Source organism: Rutilus rutilus, assembly GCF_951802725.1.
Source record: "Rutilus rutilus genome assembly, chromosome: 9".
NCBI lineage: Eukaryota > Metazoa > Chordata > Actinopteri > Cypriniformes > Leuciscidae > Rutilus > Rutilus rutilus.
This window is the reverse complement of record NC_140223.1, coordinates 17880786-17898395: the sequence shown is the minus strand read 5'-3', so window position 1 is coordinate 17898395 and position 17610 is coordinate 17880786. Positions and strand designations below refer to the sequence as shown.

The window sequence follows — 17610 nt, the reverse complement described above, 5'->3', positions numbered from 1 at the left end:
CCCTTACCCCCTTACCTTACCCAACACTAATTACCCCTGAACCAGGCCCGTTGAAAAAAAAAGTGAAGAAATGTGAATGTGTAGATTTGTAGACACATTATACACTCTCTGTGGCAGCAGAAACTGTTTCTTCATCATCCTGTGAAGTTGAGCATTTGGTTGAGTACACTTTATAATACTATTTGTCATCATTTCTGGTGTATTGAGTAGGCTACTTTTAACTGCCTGGGGTTCTGTTGGGACAGGAGGCTCCAAAAGACAGATATTACCATCAGAATCTGTTGGGACCAACAAAAAACCCAAAGTAATATAAATGGAAATATCACAAATAGCCTATAAAAAATAACACATAGGTAGACCTCTTACATTTTATGAAGGCACTTGAATCTTCGGGAGTGACTGGCTCTGATGAAGTCCCTCCAGGAATTCCCTCAGCCATTGGCCTTCCAGCATTCAGGCTCAGGGCCATCTCCTCTGCATTTGTCAGAGGTGGTGGTGCAGGTCCTCCCCCGGTTTTGCGAGCCTCTGCCTTCTTTCTGTTGACTGAGTAGAAGTCAAATGAGAATGAACATTTAGACCTATGTCAAAAATTCTGCTGCACTGCTAGACACTGGATGCTATTTAGTTATTTAATGTCAAATGTTTGTAAAGTCAGGTATCCTACACCTATGGTATGCTCAAGCCTTACCTGATTGAATTATGTTTTTATATTTCATTTTCAGCTGCTGCCGCCATGTTCTTTTAATGCCTGCAGGATTGCACCTACATGAAAATTAAAATTAGGTTTAATAACAAACTGTTCTTCCAGTTTCACCTCTGATATTATAACAGTTGGGTAAGTTACTCTAAAATAGTTATTAATTACTAACTACAAATGACATCTTCAACAGTCTAATTAGATTAATGTCATAATTACTATCTCTAGAAAGTATTGGTCTACTTATTACTAATTACTTTCTAAATCCCATATCAACCTCAAACACTTGAACAATACAAGGAGAGGCAAGAAACTGCACTTTTAATGCTTTAAAATAAACAATAAATTGCATGAATTATTCTTGAATTGACCAAAGTGTGTAGAGGGAGAAGGTTACATTATAAAACAATAGTGGATTCAACATCAAATTTTAAAAGGTATATTTTTAAAGAATTGTTCTATAGTCTATGCAGAATTTAATGCAATTACATCAGATTTAGAGCCCGTTTAAACACTTCAAAGACTTTTGAAACTGCATTGATTTGGACTTAAAAAACGATGGTAACCAATGAAGTCCATTGTTAGAAGAAAAATCCAGAAATGTTTTTCTCAAAAAACATAATTTCTCTCCCACTGAAATTTTCATTTGGGGGTGAACTAATCCTTTAAGAGTAATCCCTTTAATTAAATTACAGTATTTGGATTATTTAGTAATTAATTACACCCAACACTGTATACCAGTAATTAAAATGTAACCTGACACATTGACTCGAGCAGCTATTTTCTCCCAAGCTAACTCTCTGTCCTTCGCCGCTGCAGCCGTGTTGCTCTTTTTTAATTTAAATAGGCCTATGTGTTCGTACTCACTATATGCATGCATAAGCACATCCAGTTCTGCTGGTGAAAAATATGCAGACCTCTTTTTTTCTGCCGCTGTTGCCATGGTGACTCATAATATCTGTGCTCCATTGATAATGGCTTTTTATAGTTGTGGTGCACACGCTTAACTCAGAGTCAGTCAACTTAGAGTTGATTGAACTAACTCATTTCTGCTGTTCTGAAACCGAAAACTCAAGAGTTTCCCATCTCAGGGTAAATCAACTCAGAGTTCAAGTTTTAACTCAGAGTTGGTTGAACCTCCTTATTGAAACAGGCCCCTGAACTGAAACTCAAATCAGGGCCCGGTTTCCCGATAACGCTCACTCTTAGCCTGCTAAGAAGACTCGAAAGATATATCTTACCAAATTTGTTTATTTTCCTAAGTGTGTTCCCCGAACTATACCTTAGGAAGCCGCTTAAGATATACCTTCTTACATGGGACGTGAACAGGCGCTGTCCGTGCCAATGGTGCTGAATTGTTTGAAATCGATGGCTCGAGAATCAATTATTCTCTCGTGCAGGGGCTGTTTATGTGAAAAAGCGGTCATCTTTATAAAAGAAGCACTTCAGAAATAGTTGAAATTTCAATTTATTATGATTATTGGATATTATAAAAAATAATTCAAACTATAATAGCCTATAAAAGCGTAGCCTACATATTTTAAAATTGTAACATATAGCCTATTGCTGCCACAATAACCTTTTCAAAAATTTACGTGCCGCCTTTTCTTTCCCATTTTTGTTCGCTGAGGTGGAGCTGCGATGAAATATTGTTCTTGTGTAAATACTTTCCAGCATTTCAGTAATAAAAGTTTACATCTTGCGTACGGTGCTCGGCAGTGATCAAAAAGGATTTAAACCATGAATTTTGAATCTCTTGTAAACTCGGAGATGTGGATTCAGACGGCAATTAAATTACCACATGACCTGTTTGTCAAAAAACAGAAGGTACTAATTTGGCCAGTGCCAAAATTAATTTGGCCACTGATATTATGGATTCGGACGGCACTAAAATCACCGACTTACCCCTGTAAATGTTTAAAATACCGGACGAGCCCATGAGAAACAATATTAGCGTCCGAATAGGACTTAACTGACAGTAGCCTATGCTTTCACTGGCCTTTAAAAGAGCGTTTTAATTCAATTAATAATATTGTATAATAATATAATTAAAAATCTAACAACAATCAGTGTAATGACAATTTTATTCTTTGCATGAAAACACTTGAATTAGCCTAATTTAATACTGTCTGGGTGTATTAAAACTTCAGAATTATATTCATTTAGACCTGCAACAACGCTAAGAGAGAGCTACGAATGGTCCAGACCAACCTTACGAAAGTGTGACTTACAAAAGATATACTTAGCGTACGAACGTTTCGGGAACCGTCCCATAAGGTTAAGAGAGAGGTTAAGGAATAGGTTAAGAACTACTTAGAGATAAGAACGCTTTGGGAAACCGGGCCCAGATCAGTAACCACAGATACAAACAGGCAGGGGACGGAGAAAGACTGAACTAAACACACTGACAGCAAAACACTAGAAATCCTATCATGAATCATTGAAAATAGTTTATAACACAAATTAAGGAATATGACCAAACTTTTCATGACATTTTCAGCACAATTTGTGAACAAATGGTTAAGAAACACTGTTTCAATTGATTTATAACACAGAATTACCGGTAGCCCCTCTCACACATAAAAATGGGTGTAAGTTAACTACTGTGTAAACAGGGCCAACAGGTCAGTGACCATGGTTTTTCACTGATTACATAACCACAATGATGAAACAATTTCATTAAAAACTAAATACGGATACAATCTAATCTTTATATGTTTATAGGCTATACATTTTATATTGTTTATATTTCAGTATAAACAAACATAGGTATCAGCTTTGCATCTGAATCAATAAATAGTCATCGAGGATGACAACTGATACTAACTGCTTATTTTATTTTACAGAATTTAAGCAATACTGTGAATGATATCAGGAGGAGGAGTTAAGCAATGTCTTAGGACCTTTGCACAATGTCTCGAAGCGCCAACAATTGTAACTAATGTTTATCAAAATCTCAAGAAATTAATCATTAATTTTAATACAAATAATTTCTCAATAGCTTGTTTGGGGCGAGTGCCCTATAAAATAAAGACACAGTCAAAGTTGTGTTCATAGTGTGTTCTGCATCAGCCTTCATCATGGCTTTCAATGAGCATTGTGATTGGAAAGGGCTTCTTTTAGTTTCTTTCCTCTTCCTCTCTGTTCATGGACAAACCTCAGGGCCGTAAGTAACTTTGAATGGTAACTGTTTATCGATCATTGTGAATATAGTGAATGGATTGAGCCACAAATTTACTGTTTGTTGTTCTTGAATAAGACACAAAAGTTGCAGAGCTTTGATATTTCTCGACAGATCTTTCATGGTGACGTTTCCTGCAGAGATCGGGTCTGGATCTGAGGCCAAACTTTGTGCAAGTCTTCTCAAGCCCAATGAAAGCCTTGTCCTGAACATTCATCTGGTTCATGGTAACCAGAGCACTTTACTGTGGCAGGAGAAAGCTGAGGAAGAGTTTCACCGCTGCTTTAACTTTCAGGTTTGTTATCAAGAAATGTGTATTCACACACAATTGAACATTCATAGGTTTGATATAACTTGTCTCCCAACAGACACCTCAGGTAAAAGCAGAATCAGTGCAGACAATGAAGGTAGAACTTCAGGGGACGAACTTCAAAATGACAGAAGAGAGAAAAGTCTTGTTCAAACGTTACTACCCTTTGACTTTAATCCAGACTGATAAACCCATCTATATTCCAGGACAAACAGGTGAGTTGTGTGCGTTTGAGATTTAAAGGTCCGTGAATAAATAAGGTTTTATTTGTTTCACACTGTTAGTGACATAGTGGTTTTATGGGATGTGATTAATGAAAGAACATTAGCAATGTCCAGGACACAACAGACAAACAGTTTGGCATTTCTCAGAGCCTCTTATATTGCTCTGTAGCTCAGAAATGACAAGTGAAAAGTTTGTAATCTCATGTTTTCACATATTTCTCATTTCACAGTGAATTTCAGAGTTGTCACACTGGATAAAAGTTTTGTACCCCTTGATCAGAAGGTTTGTATCCTTTAAGCAAAAGCAACAGTCTTTTGTGTGTATGTAATTCTCTTATGTTTAGCTCCAAGCCCAATTAAACACACCTGAAACAGGTAATCAATGTCTTACTAGGACTACTAGAAACTTCCAGGCAGGTGTGTTGAGGCAAGTTGGAGCTAAACTCTGCAGGACACTGTTTGGACACCCTGGCTTTAACAATAAATATATGATTTGCACAATAGATTGTTAAAAAAATGATATTGCATTTTGTTACATTATTAATATTTATTCTCTCGTTTTTAGTACAGTGCAGTCATGCTGGAGGTAAGCACAACCCGTCTTTTGCACAGCCATATACATATACAACATTTGCATTTCAAATTTCTGTTGTATTTGCAGTTATTTATTATTCATGTGATTACTAATTGCTTAAAGTCGGCTTGAAATGGAAGTCTTTCTACTTTCTACCAAAAAAAAGTGCAGGGCGGGACTTGATTTTGTCCATGGGGAATTGAATGGATGGTTGTGGTTTGCTATTGCTGTGATCTCATGTGAGTGACAGGTTGTCCCGCCCTCACGCCAGTAAACACGTCATCAGAGAAGAGATGAGATGTTTGGGAAGAGCCCAAAAGCAGACAGATGCTCAATCAAATATTATTTAAACTCAAAGAACAAAACTGGGTCGAGCCACCTGGCTCCAGGCCAACTTGGGCAGATTTGAAGAATGGTCAGACAGGCGTATGTCGAACCAGAAAATCAGTTAGAGTCAACAATTGGATGAGCAGTTCAAGAGAGGTGTGGTGTGGTAAAAAAACACAAAAAAAACATGCATCCACGGCACTAACTGGGCAGAGGAGAGAGATATGAGCAAAACAAAAAACTAGACTAACGAACTAGACCGACAGACTTGACAGGACTGAGAAATGGGCACATGTGAAACGTGGAAAGCAAAAAACAGTGGCAAAGCACAATCAGCTGTGAGCGACTGCCACGTGGTAAGAATGAAAACAAAGACTACAGCGAAGAGGAGGAGAGATCAAACCAGAGTCCTGACAGTTGCAGTAGGAAGTTGAAGTAATTTTGATTAAATATAACAAGGGCACATAAAAAAATAAATAAAAAAAAGATGTGCATGGATAAATCATTTATAATAAATATGACAATATTCCATAAAAAAAAAAGAAATTATGCACAATTACATGCAACTAACCCTAAACCAAACAATCATCCTAACCCTTACCCTAGAGTAAGTGCATGTAGTTAATTATTATTACTCAGTACTTAAAGGTATAATTACACTGTAACACGGACACCTTAAAGGGGTCATCTGATGCAAAATTCACTTTTATATGGTGTTTGCATATGAATGTGTCTTTGCAGTGTGTGGACACAACCACCATACATTGGAAAAAATCCATTCACTCCTTTTTTTTAATACTCAAAAAGTCTAAACACTCTCAATAATCAAGCCTTTTGGATTTTCTAAGCACTATGATGTCATAATGCTCATGCTTCGCCCACAACCACTGATGGACTGTCCCGTATTAGCATATTTCCCCCTCAGCCATTCGACACCCCCCACAGAAGAGAGGGGTGGGGTGAGCAGTTGCTCATTATCATTTAAAGAGACATGCACCGAAACAGGTCACTGTGAACAAAGCTGTTTTTGAGGAGGTAAAAACGGTGTCGTTTTACGCAACCATTGAGGAATTTTAACCAGGGTATATTACAAACTTTACATGAACACCCTAAATAATCATACCAACTTGTGGAAAACGGGCCTTCCGATGAAACTGTCACCAGAAATGTCAATTTCTATTTCATGGTGACTTTAAATAATGGTCAGGAACTCAGGATGTATGTAGATGACTATAACTAAACTATCTGCACTGTGTGTTCTTTGTGATCAAACAGGACAGTCAAGATAACAGGATTGGTCAGTGGACAAATATTTCCTCAACAAGGTGGATATTGCAGCGCTCTCATGAGTTGAACCCAGAGGCTCGTGAAGGCATGTACAAACTGAAGGCTTATATTGGTGAACGGGTGATCACACATCATTTTGAGGTGAAGAAGTATGGTAAGTTACAATATCACAGAACGTTTTTTGAGAGCTATTACAGCATTAATCCTCATTCGAAATATTTTTTTAATTGATTCTCTGTACTTGATTTCCAGTTTTACCTAAGTTTGAAGTTACCATGAAAGCTCCAAAAGAAATAAGTTTTGGTGATAGCGACATGAATCTAGAGCTTTGCGGGAAGTAAGTGAAGGTTTATCTGATTTGGTCTTATTTTACTGTAGCCTATATATTAGTGTTTTATTATAATATAGCACGATTTCAAAAGTATAACCCAAAGCATGTACTTTATAGATACACATTTGGGCAACCAGTGGCTGGTAAAGCATGGGTGGAAGTATGCCGGGAACATTTGAAGTATATTTCTCGACCCGACTTGATTTCACCATGTTTGGTTGAAACCACTGAGGTATGAAACTATGTTACAGCATGTTTATAAACACATTTTCATCCGATACTGTTTTTAATGGTTGTGTTTGTGTTTCTTCCAGCAAATAAATGAGATGGGCTGTGCCTCCTTTACCTTGGATACATCAGTCTTTTTTAACTCTAAAAATGAGAGATTTCTGGAAGAACATCTTACTGTAAAATGGAAAGTAACAGAAGAAGGAACAGGTGACAGATCTAAGCAGAACATGGACACTTGGAACGAACAACCACTTGCTAATCCTTTGAAATATTGGTAACACTTCACAAAATGAGTGCACTAATATGCATTAATACATGCTTAACTAATGTACAGATAATCCAAAATGAATGTATGGAGAACTTAAGCATTTATTAATAATTGCCGCATCATCAACTTATAAAGAGTCAAGTCAAATATGAATTGCTATGAATTAAATGCCTCCTCATGGATTAATTCCCTATCAACTTCTAGTATTAGACTCTTTATTAGTTGCTGATGCAGCAATCATTAATGAATGGCTTAGTTCTTCACGGGTCACACTTTAACTCAGGATTATCTATGTATTAGTTAAGCATGGATAAATGCATATTAGTGCACTCGTATTGTAAAGTGTTACCATATTATTAATTTGTTTGTTTTCCCAGAAAACACAATGGAGCGATCTGAAACGATAACTCTGACATATGAAAGTGGTAAAGCTACGTTTACTGAGCTGCCCGAAATTTATAAACATGGGTCAGTTATTGAAGGAAAGGTATGTCTAAATTCTGGCTGTTAATTGTTATTAAATTGAAAAAAATTAGTCTGATTTTTCTTTTCTTTCTTCCTTGAACAGATCAAACTTGCAAACTTAAAAGGAGCACCTCTTCAAAACAAACAAGTTCATCTTTTGGAGGGTAAAAGGTGGACTTCAAAACTGCTCCTAAATCTCACTACAGACAGTGATGGACTAGCCAGTTTCTCTCTTAACACATCTAATCTTTCTAAAAGTGAAATTAACTTGATGGTATGATAATCAGTGCTCATCCATCCAGTGTTTGATCATTTTATGTCTTTGTTACATGAAAAATAACTGCACATTCTTTGTTAAACAGGCTAGTGCATATCCAGAGTTTCAGTTTCAACGCTTTAAACTGCCTTACTTCTCTACTGAAGAAAAAACAGTCCAGCTCTTCCAGCCTGCCACTCCATACACCCCAACACTAAGTGAATTGATTATAGAGGATACTGAGCAACCATTAAAGTGTGACTCTGAGTTTACAGCCACCATCAAGTATTATTTTATTGGAGAGACTGTTGAAGACTACAAAACAGATATTGTCTATATGGTGAGAACATGTGCAGTATTTATTTTATTACAGAGATGCTTTTGTTTAACAGTATTATTTGGCTGCACTAGTCAGTTTGTTATTAGAGTGTCATCTGTCTGTTTCAGGTCTTGTCCAGAGGAGTGATCGTTCATCATGGATATGAGAAGGTTGAAGTGAAGTCTTCTAATGGAGCAAGTGGCACAATGTCGTTCAAACTGTCTGTTGGTTCAGATCTGGCTCCTGTACTGCAGATTCTGGCATACTGTGTTCTGCCCAGTGAAAATGTTGTTGCGAGTAGCAAAAATTTCGACATTGAAAAGTGTTTCAAAAACAAGGTATGTATAAAAACGTCTCCGGTTACTAAACATAACTTTGGTTCCCTGAGATGAGGGAAAGAGATATTGCGTCAGAAGCTGACAAAGAAATACTAAAGCCTGATTGAATAACGCCGTTGTTCTTAAAACGGCCAATGGAGTTCATGCACGCAAAATAGGTTTAGTTTTTTTTAGAGATCTGTGAGGCTCAGCCACAACTGTCTGTCCAACACGACCAGGCATCCCATTGCACTTCAGAGTTCTCTAAAGATCTCAGGGTCAGGGCCTCATCCAAGTGCTTCAGCATCTTGGCCTGGAAGACTTGAAGGACAGCCATACGCTGATAAGCTGCTGCCGCAGTTTAGGCTTTGCCAGTGATTTTTGCAGTTGTGCAGAAGGGCTTTTTGAGCAACAACTTATCCAGCCGGCTTCATTTTTTGGCTCAGCGGGGTCAGAATTTAGCTCCTCCAATGCCCAGGTCATAATCCAGAGAAGCTCTTCATCGATAGCGCCTGGAAAATCCAACACTTAGGGCTATGAGACTAGTCCTCTGTGTCCGACGCGACATTGACATAGTATCATCGTGCTCCTCGCTCGGCTCCCTACAGAGCGGCTTCTGAGGAAGAAGATGCAGCTGTCATGGCTGTCCAGGAGCTCAAATGGTCCTGAACAGGCGGCACAGGGCTTGGTAGCTTTTTCCATCAAAGATATTGTCGTCGATATGCTAAGGGCATCAGTGTAGAATTGTCATCCACTGCAGGTGATAAATCATGGTGAGAGGCTTCTTGTAGATGTTCTTGTGAGGGAGAAAGATTCTGAGGCAATTTCGCTCAGTGCCGCTTTATTAAGAACAATGGCGTTAATTAATCAGGCTTCAGCATTTCTCTCTGAAAGGTGTTTCCCTCAATAGTGTCAGCTTCTGATGCAATGTGGAGTGAACCTAAATCATTTACACGATCACAGTCCATTCTAGTTCAGTACTAAAATGACACGTCCTTCTGTTGTTGTCACAGGTGTCTCTGCGGTTTTCTCCTACTAAAGCGGTTCCTGGTGAGAAAAACACTCTCCAGCTCTCAGCTCAGCCTGGTTCACTGTGTGGACTCAGTGCTGTAGATCAGAGCGTCCTGATCCTGAAGTCAGGAGAACGTCTGGATGCTGACAAGGTGTAGATGAATAGCTTATCAACTGAAAAACAACAACTTTTGTCTAGAGAAAAACATAAAATGTTAAAAAGAAATCTGTAGATTGTTTTTAATCTGAATATAAATGTTACCTTCATAGGTCTTTAACCTGCTGCCAGTACAGTCAGTATCAAGTTATCCTTATAATGCTGTGGATACACCAGAGTGCCTAGAAGTTAGACCTCGTCGAGCTGTGTTATCAGACCATGTTTATGACAGCTTGAAGGTAACAAACTGCTTATTAAATGGTTAGTGACGTTATTTATAGAGGATGAAGTAGTACATAATGAAAATAATTACAATTAACTACAAGAAATATGGATTTAAATGTTGTATTTTAAACATTCAAGCCTCATATTACATTTCATGTAGTTTATAATTGCTGTCTGACAGAATGTGGGATTGAAGATGGCAACGAATTTGCTTGTGAGACAACCCCTTTGTCTGAAATACCGTGGAATTACTTATCACAGAGAATTTCAATTACGTATGTTCTTTTAAAATTTGTAATATGATGCTTTTTTTGTTACATACAATTGCAGAAAGTGTTTAAAGGCTGGAATGCACCACACAACTTTTCAATTCTGAACAGATTTTAAAACACTAAGCATCATGCACTTGCCGACTATCTAAATGGTTAGAGAGAACTAACGGATTTACTGACTCACACAAAACCAGACTTTCACGTTGTTCCAAACACAACAAACTCATACAAACATGCATCTCGTTTCTAGGAGACGCATGACAATTGACAGTGTGTTTTAAAATCAGTTCAAAATATCAACATGTTTGATATCCTACAACTAGATGGAATTATAGTCTGAAGCTATTATTATATACTCCCTGATTTTCTGTGAAATCTGTCAACTCTAATCTGCAGACTGCCACTGCCAAATTTTCGCAACCTGTGTAGTGTATTCTAGCCTTTAAAGGAACATGAAATCATGTGACTGGAAATCCACTTGGTTCTATTGTTGTTAAATAGCAGTGTTTGAGTGTTAATAGTTGACATCTAAAATTGATTCAGATGCATAAACAAACAAAAACGTTTTGGACAAGTAAAGGCATAAATATATTGATAGGTGAATTCACTAAAAATCATTACGCCTGCTGAAAGCACTGTTTATTTGAACACATTCAGATACGGTGGATTACATGATTTCGCATTCAAGAAGAAAGCTTTCATCTCCTGTGGAAACGGTTCGTACCTTTTTCCCAGAAACATGGATCTGGAAACTCAGTGAAGTTGGGTACGTAAATGGATACCCAGCAAAGAGTTTGTAAGATGAAACTGAACATTACTATGACACTTTCCACTACATTTTACTGTACTGTGTTGCACGACAGGGACTCTGGATCAGCTCAGGTTCCTGTCACGGTTCCTGACACCATCACCACTTGGGAGACGGAGGTCTTCTGTCTGTCCTCTGAAGGTCTGGGTCTCGCTCCTCCTGCTCAGCTGACAGTTTTCCAGCCCTTCTTCCTGGAGCTCTCTCTGCCTTACTCCATCATCCGTGGGGAGATCTTTGAGCTGAAGGCCACTGTCTTCAGCTATCTGTCCAAGTGCATCATGGTGAGATTTCAGACTCAGTCTAATCAAATCATATCAAATATGCCTCTAATCATGTGTGGTTGATTGACAGGTTAAAGTGACTCCAGCTCCGTCCTCAGACTACACTCTCAAAGCCTCCTCTGATGATCAGTATTCATCCTGTCTATGTGCTAATGGAAGAAAAACCTTTAAATGGATCCTCACTCCTTCTGTTCTTGGTGAGTTTTCCAGTCTGAATCATTGTTTCTCTGTGTTTGTGTCTGTTGTATCTTCACGTACATGTCTTGTGTTGTAGGAGTCTTGAATATAACAGTCAGTGCAGAGGCAGAGGCGTCCCAGACTGTGTGTGACAATGAGATTGTGAGCGTCCCAGAGAGAGGACGCATTGACACGGTCACACGAAGTCTGCTTGTACAGGTCAGCGCACGTCAAACGTCCACTAGACGTCATTAACCCTTTATCCTAATGCTGCTTATGTCAGAATGATGCGTTGATGTGATTGTTTTATGCTGCAGGCAGAAGGAACTGAAAAGACAGAGACTCAAAGCTGGTTTATGTGTCCAAAGGGTTTGTCCACAGAATTATTTTTATATAGATTTAAAATGTATACATATTTTAATGTTATTTAATATTAAACCATAGCGTTACTCTGCTGATCACTGATATGTGTTTCTGTCTGGTTTGTAGGTGACAGTCTCTCAGAGGAAGTGGCTCTGACTCTCCCTAAAGATGTGATAGAGGGATCAGCCAGATCCTCTGTTTCAGTCATTGGTAACATTTACAAATACAAGCAGAAATGAGGAGATTGGGTTTTGAACATATAAAATGTAGTGAGTTGTAGTGAGTACTGTCGTCCACACAATCCCACACGAAACCTGAGGTCTGGTGATAAGAGACTTTTGTCCGTCCCCAGATCACGGTTCAAAACTAGAGGAGACAGAGCCTTTGCTATTGCCGGCCCTAGGCTGTGGAACAGCCTTCCGGTTTACATCAGAGCGGATCAGTCTTTAACTGCTTTTAAATCTTCTCTTAAAACCTTTTTTTTTTCTTTAGCTTTTAATTCATTGTGAGCTTTTGTCATGAATGTTTGTCCTTGTTCTTTATCTTGTGTATTGTTCAGCACTTTGGTCAGCCTTGTTTGCTGTTTTTAAATGTGCTATATAAATAATTACAAACTTGAAACTTGAGTGAGCTTCATTTGTGTATGGTTTATAGGAGACATATTGGGTCGTGCACTGAGGAATCTTCACGGATTATTACGGATGCCGTACGGCTGTGGAGAGCAAAACATGGCTGTTCTTTCTCCCAATATTTACATTCTGCAGTATCTGGAGAACACAGAGCAGCTCACCTCAGCCATCCGAGAGAGAGCCACAGGCTTCCTGAAGAGCGGTGAGAGACATAAATCATGTCAAGGAAATACTGAGACTGTTTGGTTGTTAGAATTCAGACACATTTGATCAACCCAAATTAACTGTCATTGTCAAACTCAACAGGATACCAGAGACAACTGAACTACAGACATAACAATGGAGCATACAGCACATTTGGTTATGGAGATGGGAATACTTGGTAAAAACTTTTTTATCAAATAAATTATTAAAAGTTACTAATAAACCCAGCCAGACTGTACAAAATATTAGATCTTATATCTATAAGAGATTATTTAGTTTGTCTGTCTTCTGCATTTTTTTATTTTTTAATTCAATCAATTTTGGTTAACACTGGAGTTAAATTACTGCTACAACTAATGACATTGTGTAAATTACCACACCACCAGGTTGACTGCCTTTGTCCTGAGGTCTTTTGGCAAAGCACAAAAATACATATATATTGATCCTCGTAATATTCAGGATGCAAAGAATTGGTTAACAAGTAGACGGGATTCAGACGGCTGTTTTATCCAACAGGGAAGACTGTTCAACAACAGAATGAAGGTATTTTGTTTGTTTTTTTAACATTTGCTGTGACAAGTAGACACCAGGTCTGAAAATAAATCAAATGTTTGTCCTTATTTTTTTTTATTTATTTTTTTTTTATTCCAGGGTGGAGTGAATGATAATGTGACCATGACTGCCTACATTACTGCATCATTGCTTGAACTGGAAACTCCAGTCACAGTAAGTTCATCTTCAGGAAACACAGTATAAACTAATAGAAAAATGACACTCACAGTGTCTGTTTCTCTGTTTTTGTCACAGGATCCTGTCGTCAGTAAAGGTTTGTCATGCTTGAGGTCCATCATTGAGGATGTCAAAAACATTTACACCACTGCTCTGCTCACCTACACTTTCAGTCTGACTAATGACACGGACACTCGACAGCAGCTTTTCAAGAAACTGGAGGATGTTGCTATTTCAGACGGTAAGAGGTTTGTTTCTGATGATTTCTGTTGTCTTTTATGACTGTACTATTGTTTTTTTTGTCATGCTCATTGAGTTACGCGTGTGTCTTTTGTCCTCAAGGGTCTCATCTCCACTGGTCTCAGTCTGCATCTGCTGATGACTCTGATTCTCTGGCAGTGGAGATCAGCTCATATGTGCTGCTAGCTGTTCTCTCTGCAGATTCAGTCACTACAGCTGATCTGGGCTATGCTAACAGGATTGTCAGCTGGCTTGTGAAGCAGCAGAATGCCTATGGAGGATTCTCCTCCACACAGGTTACTCAAACTACTCCAATCAAACACATTATTAGCAGTGTGAATGAGTAAAAGTGACATGACTGAACACATTTATTTCCCAGGACACAGTGGTGGCTCTTCAGGCTCTGTCTTTGTACGCCACCAAAGTGTTCAGCTCTGACGGCTCCAGCACAGTGACTGTACAGTCAGCAGGAGACACTCACCACTTTGATGTCAATCAGGACAACAAGTTACTGTACCAGGAGAAGCAGCTGCAGACCGTTCCAGCCAAATACAGCATTGAAGTGAAGGGCTCAACCTGTGTGTCTGTGCAGGTCTGTAGTGCGTTCAGCTTCATTTACTCACTCTCTCTTTCTCTCTTGGCATTATGGTTATTCTGCTGTGAAATGGTTTATTCATTTATTTTTGTTTGTGTCGACTCTCTCAGATAGCTCAGTTCTACAACATTCCCACTCCTACTGAAGCTAAAACATTGAGTATTGATGCTAAAATTGAGGGAGATTGCAAGAAAACCTTTGGCCAGTCCCTATTGTTAAATTTCACTGTGAAGTAAGAACAATAACTTTATGCTATAAGACATGATTTTGGTTATGGCTTTAGTTCATCAACTCTGATGGATCATATTTATTTTTTCCAGATACGATGGTCTACAGGAAAGGACTAACATGGTCATTGTGGATATTAAACTCTTATCTGGATTCACAGCTGATACATCAATGGTGCGTTTGACTATGTGAAGTGATTCATAATTAGATTTACTGTACTATCTCTGTGAATCTACTGTAAGATGTTGCAGCTATGGCCAATATTGTCCTCCTCACTTCTTGTTGAACAGCATGATAGCTTACAGAAAATAGCTCAGTTGGGCATGTACTAATCATACTTTTTTTTCTTTTTTAAAATAACTTTTTCCACAGCTTGAAACTCAAAGCACTTCAAGCGCATCACTTGTGGAACGGGTCGATTCTAAAGATGATCATGTCATCGTATATTTGAAAGAGGTGGGAGAACAGCAACATTCATATGATAAGTTACAGTGATTCCTTCACATTTTATCTAAAATATTCAAACATTTCCATGATTTATGTTTATCCTCCTGCAGGTTCAAAAAAATATTCCTGTCAGTCACCATTTACAATTAAAACAGATTGTTCCAGTGAAGAATCTCAAGCCAGCTGTGATTAAAGTGTATGATTATTACCAAACAAGTAAGATTTTTATGTGCCACTTTTCTTTGTTTTTATTATGATTCAAAAGTAAAGTATCAGTTGGCATTAAGCTAATTTCTCATTATCAACATTTCCCTCAGGTGATCTGTCAGAGACTGAGTATTCATCCCACTGTGAATGAAGTGTCAAGCCTCAGTTCTGCAGCTCGGATAAATATATTTGAATGCTGACTGAATGTTTTTATTCAGTGTTTATTCCTTTTTCTGGGCAAATTAGTTTCCTGATTAGCCTTTGTTTTATTAAACCCCAAACAACCTGAAAACACTTTGGTGAGATTATTGTATTTTTGTTATTGAGTTACTTACATACTATGGAAATATTTCAGTGTCAGATTAGATATTTTTCCTTGAGACAGTCTAGGTGCATCCCAATTCACATAATTATGCACTATTCTAAGCCATTTTATAGTTTAAATAGAATGAGTAGTTTGTTCACACTGAAATTTTCAACAAGAAATAGTGCACTTTAAATGGATGATGCACTTTAATAACCAAAAAGATAAAATCAATGTTGGATACTTCAGGCACTCAACTGTCACAGCTTTCCTTTCGTAGCCAAAGTGGAGAGGCTATTATACTCCAACACTAGATGGTTGAGTACAGTATTGCATAGTATAATGCATACTGTACGTCATTTGGAACACAGCTACTGCACAATAATACATTTTCAATACATTCTAATGCTAAAGAGATTATGCAATTACAGGAATAGGGTTAAGATCCATGACAGCCAGGGTCCTCTGGAAGTCAGTGAAGAAGGTACTGCAGAAATCTGTTTTAAGGGATATATAAAACAGAAATGGTGTTTTAAAACAGTTTTTTTACATTACATTTTTACATGAATTTGCACTGATGAAAATATCCCTATTATCTGACATACATACAGATACCATTGAATTAGCTGTCCTGAAATATAACGCATGTCTCTGTGACAGCACTAGGCTGTATAAACTGCAAGAAAAGAAAAAAACCTGTAGGCCAATCAGACATTGCCAAGTTAATTAGAAAATCAAGCTTTTTTATTAGGGGTCCCAGGGTTGCTTCAAAGTGTGGTGAGGTCCATGTGTTTGAAAAATCCCTGATGTACAGTATTCTTTAATGCCAAAATACATCCAAACCAGGTTAAACCCCAGAAGATCCAAAATACTAATCTAAAATTCACAGTGGAGATAAACAGAACAAGGTTCAAAATAATCACTAAACCAATACAGAACTGATTGCTCAGAATTGCAGGGACACTGCTGGACCTCGCAAAGATGAGAGCAATGAGTATGGAAGCCACACTATTTTTCCAGAGATAATGTTAATTTTCAGGAAAATAAAGGATATGACATGACAAAAACAGTGTTATAATAATTAACATACTTGAGCAATATTTACATTTAATCATTTAGCAGACTATAGTTTATCAATAGCAACTTATATCTGAGGAGAACAATAGAAGCAATCGGACCAACAATAGGGCAACAATATGCAAGTGTTAGCCTAGTCCCAGTTAGTCTAGCACATGTAGCATCCAAATGAACATCCAAATTTCAACATGAAATAATTATAGCATATAATGTCAGGTAGCAGGAAGTGTCTTGCATATTTAATATTGCACAACAGATTTTAGGTGACTTTCAGTAGCCATAAGTTTAGTCGTATTGTGAAGGCAGAGAATTTACAAATGCAAACAGCAGCTTATAGTATCTCTCCCTATCAGTTTGAGTGGGTGGGTGCATGTATGTGCACTGGATGTTAATTATCAGTTGTCTTGGCCCACTGTTTGTCTACACGGAGTTAAAGGTCAGTAGCTCTACATTTCTCTGTAGATGAGGAGTTTAGGAGTTTGTATTTCAGATGATCACATGTACACTTATATACTTTAAAGATCTGAGTTGATTTCTTGCATGTTATATGACTACTAAGAACTGAACTTCCCAACTTCCCCTTTGACTGCAGATAAAATTACTATTTAGAATATTTAGATTTACATGCTTAAATATTCCAACATGCAACCTTTAAGTTGTTCAACACTGAATTATGCACTCAGGAACATTCATAATGAATTAAATGTTTATTCTAATCTGTGAAGGAGTAAAGCTTTTGCATGTCTTGAACTGCTTGTATTTATCATTTATCAAACTCATCACAAATTAATTTTTGGGCAAAACAACAAATTGCATTTTAGCACAGGTTGCTGAACTGCGTTGCCTACATGGTTGAATCATTAATCAGA

The 17610-nt window shown here is 37.8% G+C and overlaps 1 protein-coding gene across 1 annotated transcript; it reads left to right on the top strand.

Moving 5' to 3' along the window:
- The first annotated feature begins 3735 nt into the window (after positions 1-3735).
- On the top strand, positions 3736-15652 carry LOC311296948 (alpha-2-macroglobulin-like). The gene is made up of 34 exons (XM_084418962.1): positions 3736-3863; positions 3993-4173; positions 4247-4403; positions 4643-4695; positions 4978-4998; positions 6589-6754; positions 6853-6937; positions 7049-7163; positions 7246-7369; positions 7808-7917; positions 7999-8169; positions 8258-8491; positions 8599-8808; positions 9801-9950; positions 10069-10194; positions 10362-10455; positions 11110-11218; positions 11316-11541; positions 11612-11738; positions 11816-11937; positions 12036-12087; positions 12208-12291; positions 12736-12912; positions 13017-13092; positions 13301-13457; positions 13566-13640; positions 13722-13884; positions 13986-14179; positions 14263-14475; positions 14589-14710; positions 14799-14880; positions 15079-15162; positions 15264-15369; positions 15471-15652. Exons 1-34 carry the CDS (start codon positions 3778-3780, stop codon positions 15509-15511), a joined length of 4293 nt encoding a protein of 1430 aa, XP_084275088.1. The 5' UTR covers positions 3736-3777; the 3' UTR covers positions 15512-15652.
- Positions 15653-17610: the final 1958 nt, after the last annotated feature.